Source organism: Tenrec ecaudatus, chromosome 6 (assembly GCF_050624435.1).
Source record: "Tenrec ecaudatus isolate mTenEca1 chromosome 6, mTenEca1.hap1, whole genome shotgun sequence".
Classification (NCBI taxonomy): Eukaryota; Metazoa; Chordata; class Mammalia; order Afrosoricida; family Tenrecidae; genus Tenrec; species Tenrec ecaudatus.
The window spans coordinates 109,775,911-109,795,274 of NC_134535.1; the positions used below are offsets into that span (position 1 = coordinate 109,775,911).

General features: G+C 39.9%; 1 protein-coding gene across 2 annotated transcripts in view; it reads left to right on the forward strand.

Annotated features, from left to right (window-relative positions):
- Positions 1-19,364, forward strand: part of ABCC9 (ATP binding cassette subfamily C member 9) — a 122,484-nt gene that overhangs the window by 27,581 nt on the left and 75,539 nt on the right. For both annotated transcript variants that reach the window (XM_075553054.1, XM_075553055.1), the window contains exons 10-14: positions 1,337-1,499; positions 4,539-4,579; positions 5,437-5,579; positions 13,973-14,081; positions 18,770-18,877. In XM_075553054.1, the coding sequence (XP_075409169.1) occupies positions 1,337-1,499; positions 4,539-4,579; positions 5,437-5,579; positions 13,973-14,081; positions 18,770-18,877 (564 nt within the window). The remainder of the gene's footprint in view (positions 1-1,336; positions 1,500-4,538; positions 4,580-5,436; positions 5,580-13,972; positions 14,082-18,769; positions 18,878-19,364) is intronic.

Consider the following 19,364-nt stretch of genomic DNA (forward strand, 5'->3'; position numbering starts at 1 on the left):
AAGTCTGTCTGTCTATAAATCAGACACAAATGGTGAGAGGCTGCCACTGACACAACTGTTTCTCAAGCTGGTGTTTCCACGATTGCCAGTGCGCCGCGCGTCGCAGGAGTGGTTCCGACCACTTGTTTTTCTGCTGTTACGAGGAGATGAGTCATTACGTTTGCCTGAGTCACCAACTCTTCTTATTCTTTCACACAAATATAGAAAGGGCGAAGAACGGGATCATAAAGCAACCCAACCATCTGCCTTGAATTTAGGCACTCATACTTCATTGATTACTTTGTTGAATAGTCATTTAATAGGGCACCTAAGTGCCTGTGGTCCCAGTGGCCCAGGGATGAAGGATTTGGTTGCTAACTAAAGAGTGGTGAATCGAACCTACTGTCTGCTCAGTGGAGGAAAGAAGGAGCAGTCCACTTAGGTCAGGATGGACAGCCTTTGAAACCGTGGGGAAGTTCTACTCGGTCCTGCTGGCACTAGGAGTTGAAAGGGCTGCAGTGGTGAAAGTTGCTGTTATTGTTTTTCTTGGTCTACACCTTAAGTCTTTTTAGAGACAAACAATAACAACAACAAAAAACCCACCAGCTGTTTACTATTTTACTTTCTTCCATCTCTCCTTTATACCTGATCTTGTTTCTTAATATGTAACAAGTTGTTTTATAAATCTGGCTAATTGGTCTTATATGAAATGATTCTGTTGGTGGGGGAGGAAGCAGAAATCGCTGACTGTCTGCTACACATCCCTCTACAATGACTTCAAGTGGATATTATTTGGTAATGCAAATTTAGACTAGACCTTAAAGTTTACCAGATGTTTATAAAGTATAATAGACTTGATGTCGATGATTGTATTATGAAGATGCCGTATAAACACCCATAAAATAATACCCTTATATTCTGTAAGACACAAAGTGGCTTTTCTTAAATTTATTACTTACCTTATACTAAGAATGAGTGATAATTCTGAAGGAATACCATGATGTAGATGTGAGAAAGGTCCATGCAAATTTTCTTTATCATGTCTCTGAATTTATGCACATATTAGCTGCAGGCATCATTCAAGAAAATCATGCAAAACTGATGAAATTGCTTATAGTTAAGCAAAAGGAACAGACATAAAAGTTCTTAGCTGCAGAGAAATGTTAAGGTCATTTCATTCAACTTCATTTTAAAGTTGGAGAGACTGAGGCACAGAGAGTTTAGCTGCCTCTGGGAACCTCTCGATTATTGTTCATGAAAAAGCCAATAAAACATCAAGATCTCCTCAACGTCTGTCTACTACACAGGACAGAAGACTGCATGCACCTTGCCTTATCTTTCTACCTTTGCGTTATAGGATTATTCCACCGAGAGACTGAAGAAAACCAACGAGATACTGAAAGGTATCAAACTTCTGAAGCTGTATGCCTGGGAGCACATTTTCTGCAAAAGTGTGGAAGAAACAAGAATAAAAGAACTATCCAGTCTGAAAACCTTTGCGCTTTATACCTCACTCTCCAGTAAGTCCGCTGTCTCCAGGGAAAGGCGGTGATAAGCAGAAACCCAAAGAGGAGACCTGTTCAGTTTACGTTATGATCAATGAGATGTTCGAGTAAATAAAGGACACTCATTTATTTTCTTGACATGTTCCATCCAATAGCCCTTAACCATATAGTTCTATTTAATTGAATGAGCACAATACGCCCAGGCCCAAAGTGACATGGTCCTGAATTTGATGGCTTGGATGTTACTTGTCCTTAGACAAGGTGCGTTACTCCTGAAATCCTTAGTTCATCTCTCATGTCAAAACAATAGTGATAATTGTACCTATAACTGAAACCCTTTAATCTGCTTCTATTGGGATGGATAGTTGGTTTCCAGCATGAAATTGTTTATTTATATAGACCAGAATGTGTTTTCATTTATCTTATCCTCAAGCATATGCTTCCAAATTATCTGTAGTTTTTTTTGTTTGTTTTTTAATTTCTGATAGTTTTTGACTTTCTGTTTTCTTCAATAGTACAGTTAAGAGTCAACTTTGTAAACCGAGGATGAAAATGACCAATATTTCCAGGTGAAGAGAGCCAAACTTCTTTCACAGGAAATCCATTTTGACCTTACCTTTTCAATATTTTCTTAAACATGAAGTACATTTTATCCTCCACTCTAATTTTTAAAAAAGCGATTGTTGCGGCATGTTTTCCTCAGAGCTGGACACGCAGTGCCTTCGAGGACCATGCATCCATGTTAGTGCAGTCACCCAGACGATGCCGAGCAACTCCCGTCCGTGTCTGCTCTGAATTGTCTGTCACTTTTGCACATCTCGTTTGCTCCCAGACGGTTTACCACTCAGGCCTGAGTGATTATAAAACGCCTCCTTTATGAAATGGATTTAGAGAAACTACTTAGCTTATGAAGCCCATTTATTGCAGTCCTCATGTTTAGATTAGTTCAAAATGAAAAGTTTTGTGTTTCAGCTGTGAACTGGTCTAACATGGAGGGCCGGACATGCTAAAGACAGTACAATTGATCTCTCCTTGCCTAGCAGTACTCTAAGCTGATTGCTTGCACTCTACCTTTATTTGCAATAGGCTATAGTTCGCAGAGAGAGCGTGTATGCTGCCAGAAATGGTGACAATGCCGCTAGTAATATTAATAATGAACTATACTGAGTATATACTTAGCTATATCCATAAGAAACTGTATATATATACACAGTTTATAGATACATAATCTCAGGATATATATATATAATCTCATTTACCTGTCAGAGTACTTGAATGACTTCATTCTTGTGGGTTCCAATAAGATGATGCATAGACTGTCTTTAGAAAATCCCTGGAACATACAAGCACTTCATTGATTGTAGATGGAAATATTGACAAGGAAACTTGAACAGAACAAATGCTAGTAAAGTTGACCATCCATCTCTGCTTTTACACGAGTCGGTGGTCTTGCCACTTGAGATCATATCTGGAGCAGGGAATTGATTCTAGGAATTCATTTCTTAGTCTTTAGTGGCAAACGGTCACTTGTCGCTTTCACACGTTGGGAAAAGGCAAGCGGAGACTGTTTTATTTTTCTCCCTGCACTTTGATAGAGTTTTATATGGAGAAGTGGAAATAACCTGGAACTTCCACCCCAGAAAGATCTGTGTTTGAATCCAAGGCCCATCGCCTGCTTGTCTGGAAGCTTGCATGTTCCTCCCTTTTTCTAAACTGCTTCCTCATAATTGTGCGAGGCTACTGCGGTCAGTCGAGACGATGGGTAAAGTACGACCAGCATACCTTAGTCACTGTGAGCTGTTGAGTACTAACAGAGGAAGTGATAGTAAGCACAGAATGAAAAGCCAGAGTGTCTGGATTTGAATCCCCACAATGTGGTCTTGAACTTCTCATTCTCAGCTTTATCATGGGATAACGAGTGCCTGTTATCTCTGTGCAGATAGCTATACAAATGACTTCTAAAGAGCAGTGTTTGTTCTCATTGTGCTTCAAAAAGAAACTTTGTATTTGAGGATGCATAATAGAAAAATTAATAATGGCTCATGATGAGGGGGAAAAGAAGCAACTACATGTAGAAACTATAGGGAAGATGGGTAAAGAAAGAGGATACAGACAGAAGCATGGCTCCTCGTCTGCATTTTTGTGAAGCTCAGGTGGGTGTTGGGGTTCCTTGTATCACACAGCAATTGTATTGAGTAAGTGAGTCATACCTGGGCTTGCACAAGCTCCTCTGTCTGCTCTGTGCTCTGTGCTCTGGTAAGGAGAGCAGAGGATGGATGCTGCTCCCTCTACTTAGGGCCAGGAAAACTAGGGTCTAGCATTTGCATGATCATTGCCTTGCTTCGTTACCAACAATTTACTCAATGTTTTGGGCTTTCAGTTCCTAAAATTCCCTGGTTTGTAGCTACAAATAATTCATTTGGCCTTTTATTTCATCTATGCTTTCCAAGTGCTAGTATTTTAGCCTAAATTAAGAGTATTTTTAATTTCAATTCTGTTTACCATTCACATCAAAGGCTAGTTAAATATTTTCCTTCAGAGATGTCTAAACCAGCAGATGACCCAGGATATGGAATTATTTTTTAAGGGAAAATTAATATCACTTTTGAAAAAGGAACTTGAAATTATATCAATTTTTTAAAAAATCTGGGTAATACCCAATATTCATTTATTTAGTTAGATTAGTTGACTAAACCAAACAACATACTAGTTATGCACGTGACCAACCCTCATGTGTTAAGTTGTCTTAACACAATCACATTATGTGAATAATTTGCCTCATTGTAGGGATATTTCCTTTGTAACAATTCATAAGAATTCTTCTTCAATAAAGAAAACCTTTTCTGGTTAAGAGTAATATGTATTAGCTCATATAACTGTTGTCAAGGAAACATCAACTGGGAAATGTTTGTGGGCGCCAGACAAAATATTGTTTAACTCACTTGGTCCTTCCTGTCTTCAAGAAAAATTAATGTAATAATAGTTGATTCGTTAAAGCTACTAAAAATATTTTCACAGTTCGATGAATCTAATATAGTTGATTTCTTTCCACAGTCTTCATGAATGCAGCCATTCCCATAGCAGCTGTTCTTGCTGTAAGACACTTTTTCTTGCTTTTATAAATGGAACCAACTCAGTGTTTAAAAATGATTGATGAACAAGAAAGTGTGGGTGGTCATATACATGACCGCATCTCTGTCATTTGCTCAAATCCATACTTTTTTAACTGAGGTAATATAGGCATTTGGTACCAGAAAAGTATTTCTTGGAAGAGCGTGTCCTGTGCAGTAGGGTGTTTAGCAGCACGCATGATTGTACCTATGAGATGCCAGCAGCACCCCGTCAGTGATACTAACGTAAGATGTTTCCAGTTATTGCCAAATTGCCTTCCTTGAAGCACCTGAGCAGCATAGTGCTTCTAGCATCCTCTTCTAGCAGCATGGTAGTGCTACATCCACAACTGAAATGGTAAATGGCTTCATGAGTACATTTCATAGAAAACATGACAAACCCAGCTGCTAGTATTGTTGTTAAAATATAAGTAAGTTTGCACTGGACATGCATGTTCTCAATTTAAAAAAACAAAAGGGCCCATAACAGAGAGCTAAAAAAAATGAAAAGTTTGCTTTTTCTCTCAGAAAATTTAGTACTGCCTGGAAGGAGCTTCGATGGTTGCATGAGCTCTGCATTCTTCCCCCAGTTATTGCCTCCACTCAGTAATTTTACAGAAGTCAGTTTCCTTGTCTGAAAATAGTCTTTCTGTCCTTTTCGTGAATTTATTGCTAAAACAATCCATCAACCAATAATCACTGTACCCCACAGTGATGTTTGACTTAGAGTGTAATTTAAATGAAGTAGTTGTTGCCTTCGTTTCAATGACACAGTGGCCCAGCAGACGGGGTCAGGTCTGTGGGGCTGGATGTACGCACTGTGAGACGTTCTCTCTTTACAGACATTTGTGACCCATGCCTACGCCAGCGGGAATAATCTAAAACCTGCAGAGGCCTTTGCTTCGCTCTCCCTCTTTCACATCCTCGTCACCCCTCTGTTCCTGCTCTCCACAGTGGTCCGATTCGCAGTCAAAGCCATCATAAGGTATGTCCTTCGGAAACGTCAAACTCTTTGCTTGATTGTCAAATAATAGGTCCTGTTGGCAGGGAGTCGGAAAAAGCGGGAGAAAGAACCTACTTTTGCACAGAGATAGCCATTGGCCGATCTTTGATATTGCTATGCTTCAATCATTTAGTTTACATAAAGAATAATTATTTTAAAATACAAATGTTGATCACACATGCTTTTTAGCTCTATATTCCACTTGTTTTCAAAGTATTTTCCCCCTCATTAAAATTTTATAATTCGTAGTGCTTTAAGGTTTTATGATTTTTCCATGGCAAACCTTCTATTTGATGATGCCCTTTCATTGGGCATTTAGCACATTTCTATTTTGTTGCCAACTTAAATAGCAATGAGGGAAACATGCTTGTTTTCCTTTGACCTTTTCTCTGATTATTTTTTCTAGGCTAGCTCTCTGGGCTTGTGGATATTAGATCTAATATGGTACACATCTTTTAAGGTCCTCGATGAGGATGGCTTTTGTTGCTTTCAGTTGAAAATGAAAAGTTGCACACATTTTAAAGACTACTTTTTAAAATGAATATGCCAGTTTATACACGCATCACTGGTGATGGGGAGTACACCTTAGTACATATTTACTGCTTTAATTTTATTTTAAGCTGACAAAAGTAAAAAGTCAGGGCTTATTAGTCTCTGCAAAACAATTGATTAGTCTTGTAAATTTATCCACTTTTATCTTAAATGAATCATTTCATTGTGGCTTTTACAGCTCTTGCACATCAATTATATCAAGCACATTTGTACATGTGTTGCTATCATCCTTGTCCTTCTAATTGAGCCCTTGGTATTAGCTCCTCTGTTTTTGCTCATTTAAAATATGCTTCTGTAGTATTTCCAACCAAAATTGTCTCAGACTTACAATTTTCCCCAGTGCACAAATTGGAAACATAGAAGTGATACGATGATGTCTATTTCCCCAAGATTTTTACTCATATTACATAAGCACAATCTCAATCTACATTATACTACATGGTCCATACCAGAGTCTGTACTATACAATACTCTTATAAACAAGGAAACCTTAAAGTAGTATTTTTGCCTTTGCTATAAGATTATAAAATGCTTTTAAATAGTCAATAGCATATTTATATCTTTCCCTTGAAAAGCTTACCAAGATGTGGTTTACTGAAGGAAAATGGGAAGATGAGGTCCTGCGTATGTAAATCAAGCTGTTGCCACCTACAGCTAGATAGACTATCTCTGAAAGGTTTTTAGAATGATATCATTTTCCTGATATTTATATCATATTGAGAAAACTAGCATTTCAGATTAAAAACACACCCAAGCCTCTCATTTTAGGACGTAGCTTATCTTAAAAAGACAGTTGCCTTCAATCCGATTCTAACTCAATCGTATGTTGGTCTCATGCGTGTCAGAGCACCCCTGGGTAGCTCAGGGTTTTCCAAGACCCTCTGAAAAGGCTAGCACGTTTAACTTTTTGGTTAGCAGCCTGGCACTTTAACCTCTGTACCATCCACGGACTCATCTAAACATTGACTTAACAGTGGCTTAATATTCGATAGCATTAAAATGCATATGCATGATCTGATTCTCAGCCAAGTTCTAATAGGACTCACTAGGAGTCTGATTATTTCAGTCCTGGTCTCTAATGCACGCCATTAGAAACCGGTTCTGGAGCTGTTCGAGTTTCAAGCTCAGACACTCACTGTCTTTTCTGAGTGCTCACTTCCTGACACACTTGTACGCATCGCCCGTAGCACCACTTCCAAATTAGGCAGCGCGCTGGAAGGGAAGCGCCTTGGAGCAGTAAACTTGATAAATGGCCAGGGTCTGCTATTTTGGACCTTATTTTCATTTTCTCCATTTAACAGCTGCCCCTTACATGGTTGCACTTTTCACTGGAACCTGACTTCCTGCTACAAATGGAGATGGAAAGCAGTTGATCATTTAGAAAGGAGAAATCTTCTCAAATCAGCAATGACCAAGCATCAAAAGAGCGTTAGGAGACGTCTGAAAAACAAACACAAAGTCTAGGAATGGGCTCCCGATCCATAGGCACACGGTTTGGCGGAGCCAATTCTGGTACAGCTGAGAGTGGAGAACATTCCCTTATGTTTCTGCATAGCATTCTCCCTTTTGTACCACCGAGAGGAAAGGCATTTGCCAGTTTGCGAAACACAAGTCTGGTTTCAGGGCTCTGCTCCAGCTAACCCAAGCCATAGGCCAAGTAGAATTTGGTATAAAAACGTCTCCTTTACAGAGAGTTTCGGTGGTTGATTTGTGGCTTCCTCAGAGGTAGCTGGTCAGAAGAGGAGGATAATCCCCCACCTCCCTGTCCCCTGTGTGCTGATTCTGGGAACTCAAGTGAGCCTTTTCCCAGTGCTGCCTGGGCTCGACATTTCTTCTGTGCCTGGAAACCCATGATCTTTCTTCTATGCCAGTTGGCCCACAGCTAGTTGAGCAGCCTGTTTATAATGGGAGACTTTGGTCAGCTTTTTTGGAACCTTCTCCTCAGGGCTGTGGACGTCATACCACACTGTTCAATGCCTTCAGAAACGGGGTGTGCTTGAATGGAGTTGGCTTCCCGCATGTAAGAGACTCAAACTTCTTTACTGTGGGAAAATTCTAGATATATAGCATTCTGATGCAAGAAAAGTCTATGCTTCCTTTTCTCAATGTTTAGCTTGTTAGCCAATGTTCTACTCATGGTGCTTGATGGGTGGGATTGCATAGACGATACGTAAGGACAATGAAAAGAAGGCGATCATGATTCAAGGTATTTCCTCAAAGTCGTGCTTTTCTAGATCTTTCTGAACAGAGTGGCCCAGTCTGCTTTTGTAAAGAAAGACCAGATGAAGGAAAGAGACTATTATGTGAAAAACTAAAATAGTCTAAGTCAGAGCAATTTTTCAGGATGTTTGCCTCGCTTTTACACTTTAGCTGTAAGGAAATGATTTATGTATCATGTTTTTCTGGAGGATATTGTAAGGATAAGCTCCAGTTGTTGTATAGTATCCTTTATAAATAATTTGCGTGTAGATTTCTGGTATTTGATGTATAATGCAACATCTACGTCCAAAGATGTTATTTGCCAAGGAGGAAAAAAAGCAGCAGCAGCAACAACAAAACGGCCACATTCCTTGCTTTGTTGGAAAGCCACTTTGAATCCTTCCTCGCATGTGCTTCCCAAAGGAATGTATGCTTGGCTAGTCTCCTGCACTTACCTTCAATCAAGTAAATTGTAACTGATATTTATCATAGAGCATGCATATCCTTTGGCCTGGCCCCTGTATTTCGGTTTAGAGAATTTCATATTTCTTACAAGAAAAACATATAACTGCCAACAATAAAATCAGATATTCCCAATCAACGTCGTACTTCTCCAAGGTTTTCCAGCTGTGTCTAAACACCCAAAGTGAAATCTGAGAAATGAAAAAAATAACACGCGTGGCTAAAAGCTTAAAATGTTGTCAAATTATCTAAATGAAATGAAAAATTAGCAAAAGATTGTACTCTGACGAGGGTTGAGACAGGACAACAAATTGCCCGTGTTCCGTCCCTGGCTCTGCTGGGGGAGTCGATCTCAAGCACCCGAGTCTGTCACCATCACTCAGCGTCCTCCTTTGTCAGGGTGGCTCTGTAATACCTTCTGCTCAGTGGGGTTGAGATACTTAAATGAAAAAAACAAACAAAAAAAACCCACCAAAGATCTCCAGCCCATTACCTAACTATTTTAGTATTTGAAAAATCTCCATTTGCTTATTTCAAATGATGGTAAATTAGCTGTGTTAGACAGGGTTTTCTCTAAGGAAACAAAACCAGAATGCTGATAATTATATATATATATTTATACAGATAGATAGCTAATATAAGAAATAAACAGCTAATTATAAAGCAGTACAAATGGCTCAGTGCCATGAGACACTCCCGTGAGAGTTGTGAGACACTGGCAGTCCTTGAAGTCTTGAGGGCCGTCAGGTAGTCCTCTGTAGAGCAATTCAGGCTATCTGGCCACAGACAGCAAACAGCAAGGCAGGTCACCAACAGTCAGCCAGAGGACAGGGTCTGACAATCCCCAGCTCAAGAGATTTAAATTCCAATCATGTGGTAAAGCAGGTCTTGAAGGAACCTCAAATTACAGCAATACAGTCCATGGGTTACGTGTCCCACACCTAGTGTAGCTTGCAAATTGAGGCACAGAACAAGCAAGGCAGCCGCACACTGGTCTGATGGTCTAAGAGCAAGGGACCAAAAGAGGCGAGGCTTGCTGAGCCATTCATCTCTCTGCACTTCAATTAATCCCACATGTGTTTACCAGTCGGGTTGGCACAATAAACTAACTACCTCATTAGCAAATGGAAATACTAAACATAATTGTCCTGTCACCGAAGACGGCTATGGGCACATATGATTTAGTCACAGAGCTTCTGTACACTACTAGAGAAGTTCTGTACATTTCAGAAAGTTCCCGGGTAGCACCGGTGATTTGCTCTTGTCTACTAACATGAAGGTTGGTGGTTTGAACCTCTCTGCTGGCACGGTGGGAGAAAGGCCTGTCGTAATGATTACAGCCAAAGACTCTCAGGGAGCAGTTCTTCTCTCTAACACACAGGGGTTTCATGAGTCGGGGTTGACTCCATCACAGCAGATTTTGTTGTTCTTGTTGACAGGGATTACAAAAATGAGGAAAATACCCCCAAACTCACTCTCGTGAAGTCAATTCTGACTCACGGCGACCCTGTAAGCAAGAGTACAATTTTCCCTGTGGGTTTCTGGGACTGTAACTCTTCATGGGAAGAGAAAGGTTCGTATTTTTGCGAAGGAACCGCTGGTGCTTTTGAACTTCTCAACTTGGGAGTAACAGCCCAGCCGGTAACCACTTGGCCACCAGAGCTTCTTCCAAAGATAATAGCGAGGGTCAATCCCATAAGAGGGAATCTCATTACAATATGCTGTGATAGTGCTATGCGTGAGAGAACATAAACCCTTCGCTGAAGATCATTCATGCTTATTGACTCAAGGGGGACAACTTAGCCAGTGATGGTTTCAAGGAAACAGAATTAAAAATCATAATAAGTAGGATCGAGCCAGTTGCAGAGGAGAACATGTTCTAAAAGAAGGACTGAGCTACCCAAGAGGCAGGGGTGAGGCCGCAGAGTGAATCAGGTAGCTGAGCAGCCTGGGAAAGGATTTCCCGGGGGCTCCGGATGGTCGCGCTCCAGAAGAGTGCCCGCTTGCGTTCATCCAAGGACACCACAGGAGAAAGGCTTGGCCGTCTTGGACTTTCAGGAAATCAGCCACTGACACTGACTGTGCACATTTCGACTCGGACACACCTGGGGTCTCCAGGAGTTGAATTCAGTTTAGTGGCAACTAGTTGTGATCGGCGAACACACTTTGATGTGGAGAGTGTCGAGGGACAAAGCTGGAGCATAAGATTCTGATCAGTTTGAACGGGATGCTGAAGGCGCTGAAGCAGAGGGACGCCATGGGTTCTTTTACGCAGGGGGCGGGTCCATGAACACATGCTGCATTGTGAAAACACAGCCAGGGCAGGGTGGTGGAAATCAATTCACCCCTAGTCAGGAATTGCACGATTCCCATAATTGCTTTGCCTTTGATTTCCTAAAGAACCTCATATGAATATGAACTGCTCCATTACCCAGGTTTTTGTTCATTAGCTATTTTGTGAGTGAATTACTATGTTGCGTTTTAGGCACTGGGTTAGAGATGAAAACCTTTGCTCTTAAGGGGTTCAGAGTTTAGTGGGAGAGACATGTGTAATCAACAGGAATAACAGAAAAAGACAGCAGCAAAAGAGCAGGAGGAGCAGGAGACCTCAACTAGAGAGCTTGGAATAAGTGTAACCGGAAGGGGGAGGAAGGAAGCTGCTCAAAGAAGGATTAGTGTTGGATTAGTGTTGGAGCACTCATTGTCACTGGAGTCTGAAGTGGGCGGCTATAAAGAGGAGGGAAGCCATGCCTCGCACCAATGGTTTCACTCAGGGATCCTTGCATCTCGGTGCTCACAGATATCGGACTTCCTTTATCCCATAAGAACTTTAATATGATTTGTGTGTGTCCTAGAAAAGTGAAATGGACCTTAAACTACCGATTTCGCTTAAATGTCTGGATCATTGGCTTATTCTTTCTTTGATCTATTCTGTAAGCATTCATGAAGCAGCATGTGCCTGGCACAGTTGCACTTAGAATTAGAAAGGCAAGTGAGCCTGGCTCTCTGGACTTAGGCTTTGTGGGCAAAGACGCAGTATGCGATTGTGTAACAATCATTATTTTTCTTTATTAAACTGTGCTCCTTGACCTCAAATCTTTTCAACGCATCAGGTGAGAATGACCCTTAAAACCTGTAAAGTGGAAGAGGAGCTGCCATTTAAGATGAAGAAAACGTTATCATGAGGCTTCGCTGCCACGGTGTCCCTCGCGTCTGTATGATTAAGCTTTGCTCACAGGCTGTGTGTCTCTCCATCCCAGAACAGCGAGAGTGTAAACCAAAGCCCTTCCTGAATAAAGTTCGCTTCTGCTGTTGTCAGCTGCTGTGTTGTTGATTCCACCTGCTATGTTGCTGAAGCCCCCCCGCTTCCCCCCACCCATGACAGAGCATAACTGCCTCGCAGACTTTTCCTGGGATAATCTTTATGAGAGCAAATCAACAGGTCTTTCTCCCAGTTCCCTATAAATGCCACTTGAAAGTTAATCATCAGACTGCCCTAATGGATTTTCGCCATCGTGATGTTTTCTATGGAAAGGGAAGAAGTTTCTATGGCATGCAGTGCCCAAGGGCTTAATGATCATGGGCAACAGACTGAATTAAGTTTGCTTCTCATTATTTTGCTAGTCTGTCACAAAGACAAACTTTGCAGATCCCTATGGAAGCATTAAGTTGACTATATGAAGCGCAAATGAAATGAAAAGGACCAACAACTTTTATTTCTAAGATATATTTTCTAGTTTCCTGTGAAAGGTAAACCACTTCCCCTACAGTTGGTGCTGCAGGGACCAGCTGGTTTGTCCACCTGCATCTTGGCATGCTAAGAGGTGTGTGTCTTTTCCTCTGCAAGTACACAGAATTTCCCTTTCACTAATTTTTTATTTAAAGGATGATGTTCTCCAATCCTGAGATTTTGTTTTGTTTGCTCCTGACCTTATGATAATGTTCTAAGAGGATTACAGTGGGAAATGTGGGTCGGTTGTGGAGTCTTTTGCCCAGTCTGGGAACACCAGAGAGTCCCTGAGGAGTGCAAATTGGTTATGGGCTTGGATGCTAACAGAAAGGTTGTAGATAACAGGGATACCTCAGAATAAAGTCCTGGTGATCTCCATCAGGAAAATCAGCCATGGAAAGCGCTACGGAGCAGTCCTACTCTGACACACGCCATCGCCCTGAATTGGAATTGATTTGACAGCAACTAGCATTTTTTATGCTGTTTATAAACTCTCTTCCATGGTAGGGCTTCTCAAATCATAGGGTTATGAACCACCGATGAATGTTATTAAAATGAATGTTTTGACTGAGTAGGTAAGAGGTGGGACCTGAACTTCTAAGTTCCCGTGTGATGTTGAGGTTTCTGGTCCTTGCTTGACACGTTGACTAGCAAAACTCTAGACATCTTTCTGTCACCTTGCCAGTTCAGACAATCTGTGCAAATTTTGGTACTTAAACAGAATTAAAGGAGTTCTGGTGACAGTGTGTGTAGCTGCTAAACACAAGATTCAAACCCACCAGTCACTCTGAGGGGGTGCGATTGGTCTGTGTGCTTTTTAAGATTGATATCTCAGAAATCCTAAGGAGCAGATCTACTCTATCCTATCAGATAACTATGTGTTGGAATTAACTTGATGGTGGTAGGTATTTTTCTTTTTTTAATCTTACGCAGAATAGGAAAATGGACTCTGGGGTCCTATGGCTGGGTTTTAATCTCAGATATACAATTGATATGCTAAGTGGTCTTGAGCAGGTTAATTAACCTCTTTGCATCTTACATCCTTTCATTTGTAAAATTAAAATAGTAAATTCTAACCACCATGTTTCAAGTTCGTCTACAATTCCATGGTCTTATTAAAAAAAATTCAATTGTGTAGGAAGTTTGACCGGATTTAGGATCACCAGCTCATCTCCATTTCCCTGGGATTTCTCTATTAGCCCTGGAAATCCTGTCTCCCAGGAGATCTTCTTAGGTAATTTAGACACATGATCACCCTAGCTGAATTCCCAGTTGATCTTGAGAAATACCTCTCATAGGCTTGTGTAAGGAATGAGAAGAGGGATGGTGGGGGTCCATTAATTTAGATAGAACCATTTTAATTATATGGCCTTTTGTGTAGTGGTTCTATTTTTTAACCCATTTCCTACTTTTCCCTTTTTGCCTTGTGCAGTGTTCAAAAGCTGAATGAGTTTCTCCTGAGTGATGAGATTGGTGATGACAGTTGGCGACCTGGTGAAGGTTCTCTTCCTTTTGAGTCCTGTAAGAAGCACCCGGGCGTTGTAAGTGGGTTCTCTTGTTGTGTAAGCCACAAGGAAGGAGCTCTCCTTCTCAGGAGAGACTTTCACAAACTTATGGGGAGGTTCCGCTCTGTCTCATTGGGTTAATAATCTGCTCTGTCACGTGGACATAATTTTGGTTTGGAGGCTGTGACTAGGGGACAGTGCTAACAGAATGCATGGTTTCAGATGAGTGTAGTTAGAATAGACTCTAAGCTTCATGTTTTTAGCTTATTTATATGAAGACAACTTGCACCTGCTTCTACAAGAAAGACCATTAAGTAAAAAAAAAATCAATAAACAGATGTGTAAGGTTTACTTTTATAAATCATGACTCTATTATCCAGCAGTGCCAGTACATGTTCAATACAACAGGAAGCTGAGCAGATCTTTAATCCAGGCTTTATATAAAAACAATACAAAATAAGCTTAGTACTCATACATGCAGCTCTATTGGATGTTTCAGTTTAAAAGAGCTTCTCTGATATATTATACTTCTTGAACACATATTACATTGTGTTATATACCTAATATTGTTATTTTCCAGATGAATATACTGAGTTTGCAGGTTATTTGGCTTCAATAAAATCATAAGATTTCTAAGTGAGAATCAGAACTAAACTCGGAGTTTCCTAACTCCTGGACTAATTTCCTCACTCACACCACAAATATTTACTCAGTAGCCACAGAAATATCTGGAAACATGGTCGGTACGATTTTGCCATGTAAATAATAATAGGAAACCATTTACTTATATTTACTTGTGTTTCCAGGCTTATTGATTCGAACATTATGCCAAATTGGTGTGGACATGGTGAGAAATGATACAATTCAGTATCCATTGTTAAAGCTGGCCTGATGGAGGCTTTCTGGTGGGCTAGATGTGGAGAATAAGGGAGAAACAAGACTCACCAGTGATCCTGGGGTGTAGGCTTGACTCCTGGGTCAATGGCAGGGAACATGTTTCTCCATTGTCCAAAATGGAGACCCTAAGAAACAAGCAGGTGGGTGTTGAGAGGTGGAATCCAGAGGCATATTTTGCATATGCTAATTTGGCATAGCTCACTTGACATCTACAAAAAGGGAAGTCAGAACTGGAGATACAGAGGTATTCTCTCGTGTTTTGTATGTCACGTGTAAATCTATGGAACTAGCGTATACATGCTACTTTTTTGAAGGCATCACACGAGAATTTTATGTAGAGACTGTTAGGAGGAGGAGCTCTTTCCTTGCCAGCACAAACAGCGTGAGCATCTCTTGTCTCCTGCATGCACACCCAGGGTTTGCAAAGAATTCCTTCATGTATAAGATTCTCAGGAAGGTCCACTGGTCCCCGGGAGTTCCATGGGAGCCGCAAGGGCGGTTGGGAAATGTAGCCCCAGAATATTGTCATGGGCTGTGACATGCTCTGTGACGTGCATCTACATCTTTGCTTCTTTGCCTTGCTTCAGTATGCCAGAAACATTCTAGGTCTTTAAGATTATATATATTTCAGAATATTTAAGCAGAAGGATATTATTCTGAATGAGTCACAAGTTAATGTTAATTGTTCATGTTAGTATTAGGGAAAATACTAATATAGCAAGTCTTCATGGAATCAAATAAAAATGCATATGCAGTTTCCTGCCTAGCATAGCTTGGAAATCACAAGGTGCTTACTAAGACATGAAATTATATTAAATTTCTATTCACATCATTTTAAAAATTGCTAAGACAAATGAAGATGAGCATTTGGCTACAATATTAGACTTACTGTCTGCTTTTATTAGGTTTTCTTCTTCCTCTTTTACTTTTTGTGAAGCCATTTTATTCAGCAGGTGCAGTTGTGTCTGAAAAGAACCTACTGCCCCTGTTACTATATACAGGAGTAAGACTGCCTTAGCGTGCTTGTTTGCATTATGTAGCTATGGACAAACACACGCTACGTTAAACAGTGCCTATCATCGCATGCAACAGGAAAATCTTAAAAAGAAATTTTATTAGAACCAGCTCATCATGCTTTGGATGGTTTGATATTAGCAAATAGCTATTGGATCAGCTTTCAGAGATTTGGGGGAGAGCAGACTAAGGTGGCCTCAAGAAAAGGTTGTGAAGAGATCATGTTCATGAAGTGAGGAAGTTGTGGAGTTTTGCATTAGATAAGAGCAAGAAGAAAAATTGAACCAAGGAAAGGTTTTTGGAAGGACAAAGGATCCCCTTCGAAAGCATCCAGTCTCTTCAGGGTTATTGAAACCAGACTGGGCTTCTGATGTCTGCAGGGTCGTTCATCACTGCTGATGGGCCAAACCACAAACCGACAAAGTTTTGAAAACAGAGTGAAAAAAGCTGTGTGCTTTAAAGTAACACTAATGGAACCCCTTCTTGAGAGTGCTAAAGATGCTATGTATTCTGTAAAACCTTAGAGTTAAGTGTTTTGGGCTGTGGAATCTCCGTGGAGAATTAGTGACATTCTAGAGCCAGTCTCTTCACATTACATCTGTGGACTCCAACTCAAGCCTCTGTCAACACATCTTCTCCCCTCTCCTGGGTTTTGCGAAGGGTATGAAGTCATTCCTCTTGGACTTCTGGGGCAGTCCTACTATAGAATCAAAGACTCTAGAATCTAGCCAGTGGATTTTATGTACAGGTCTCAATCTGTTTTGTGGAAAACAAATGGAGCTTTTCAAAGATAATGGCTTTCTCCAACATCTCATGCAGACAGAGTCAGTTATAGGAATGAGGGATGATGGGGTGGCGGGGCAAAAGCAAAAATAAAATTTAGGATTCTGTTTTCATTAAAACTTACCAAGTATTTTCTGTGTGATAGAACCATTCCTACTGTTTTACTTTCAGTCTTCTCGGTGGCTTTTTAACATCTGTTTATTTGATTGTAATCTAGCAATGTCCAATTTAATTACTTGATTTCTTTTTTTGTGATTAATTACTATGCTGTAATTATGTTCAATTTGTAACAATGAAAAGACATCCTGCATATCAGATATTTGCATTATGATTCACAACAGTAGCAAAATTACAGTTATGAAGTAGCAACAAAAATAGTTTTATGGTTGGGGGGGTTCACCACAATATGAGGAACTATATTAAAGAGTCACAGTGTTAGGAAGATTGAGAACCACTGATTTACACTGAGGGGTCAACTGCAAGACCTGAGGATCCATCCAGAGCAAATGATCTATGAGTTGAGTGGGTTTCAGGATGCTCGGAGGGTCTACAATCAACTGAATCACAATTAAATTCCATGAGAAACTTCAAGTCTAAATGTAAAACAGATTAAAGACCAGAGGATTCACACAGTATGAATAAACAGAGTTTCCCCTTAAATTCAAGTTATTGGGTGGAAACAGCAATGGTTTTTGAGTACACTTACTAACATTTTCTATGAGACCAGTAATAACCTATTAACAAGGTCAGATAATGATACTTCAAGAAAATTGTAGACCAATAATTATAATGGATATACATGAAAAAGTTCTTGAAAATCTTGGGAACTGAGTTAGACAACATGTTGAAATAATTATATACCATGATTAATTGGAATCTGACTCAGAGTTGATTTAACATAAGAAAATAAGCACTGTAATATAGCAGTTAATGCAAAAAAATAATTAATTGTGACACCAAATCATTACATTGGAAGAACAATATCTTGCTAATTCTAAATTACTGAATCTATATTAGCCCATGCCTAATTTCAATGTAGAATTCAATTGATTTACCAAAATGTTAAACCTAATGTTACAAGGGGAAAGTATTTTTTAAAATCTGGAATCTTTTGCAATTGAGCCTGTAAAATCTCGTGGAGGTGTTTAATGAAGACAGAAAATTATATGTATTGAATTAATTACTCATTAGACTCCTGAGACAAATTTTACATGTACGAATATTTGCAAGTTAGAGGTTTGCAGAGGTGAATTACCTAGTTTCCCTTTAGCCACTTATCTCTATGTATGCGAAATTAAAAATCAAATGATTCAATGAACTGATATTTAGTGATGCCCAAATTCAAGTTCACTTTAAATATGAAGATCATCAAATCTCAGCTGGCATCCTCTTTATCATGGAGGTTTTAGTCCTTTGACTATTACTTTCAAAGTAGACTAAATCATTCAAACATGTGGATCGCATCATGAATCAGCATCATTGTGTGTGTGGGGGGGGGCGGGAATCCTAGAGCAATCTACTTTTCCCCCTCTCCTATGTATGCTGTGATTTATGTGATTGCATTAGATTCAAAATCCATTATTCAGAGGACAATCAATAATGTGATATCGGGGGATTTACAAGTCTGACAGCCTCACAAGTGGACTCTGTTTTGACCTCAATTAATCTGATTGGTTGTCCTTTGACATTGTACATAGTTATTTTAACTACTTGATTGGTTAATTAATTCAAGGGTATCACTGGATATCCTAAAAACATATTTTGGATCCTACTCCTTTAACTCATGATGGATCGTATGTTCATTTGTGCTTAGAGGTTTTTAAATTGGGTAACATTTTAGCATAATGTTTTTCATTAGTATTTAGTTTGAGGGGGATGAATCCATTGAAATAATGAATATGCCGCATACACTTTACTTGTTACTTTTCTTGGAATTCAAGTGGAGAAGTGGCAATGTGGATTAATGTTCAGTCAAGCTTCTGTTTTTTCACACAAGCTTCATCTTGTGTTCTTTTTCACTTGGAATGCAGCCGCCAAAAACTATAAACAGGAAGCAGCCTGGAAGATATCACCTGGACAGCTATGAGCAGTCAACACGCCGTCTACGTCCGGTAGAGACAGAGGACGTTGCAATTAAGGTTATTTCATTTCATGAATTCCTACAGCGTTTATTATTTTGTGGTTGAGTTCTGCAAAAACCTATTCCAAATTACGCCTCCAAATTGCTCGATAATGTTCCTTACTGCTAATAACATTATTTTCAATATCCTGATAATTTTCTGTTCTGACCCATCTTCCAGCCAGAGTTTGCTCCAGGATTTATAGTTGGAGAAAGCCTTTCTTCTGAATCTGTGCTGAGAGCTAATATCCAATGTATTTCCTTTAGTGCTCATTTTATGTTCAGCTACAAAATAAATAATTTATAGAGGTTTCCCTGAACAAACCCACTGCCATGGAGTTGATTCCAACTCCTAGCAACCTTACAGGACAGGGTGGAAACTGCCCCTTGGGGTTCTGAGACTGTGACTCTCCATGGGAGGAGAAAGGTCGTCTTTCTCCTGCTTCAAGGACAACAATATTATAAACCCCTTTCTTACGGAAATAAATGACCTTCAATCAGGACAA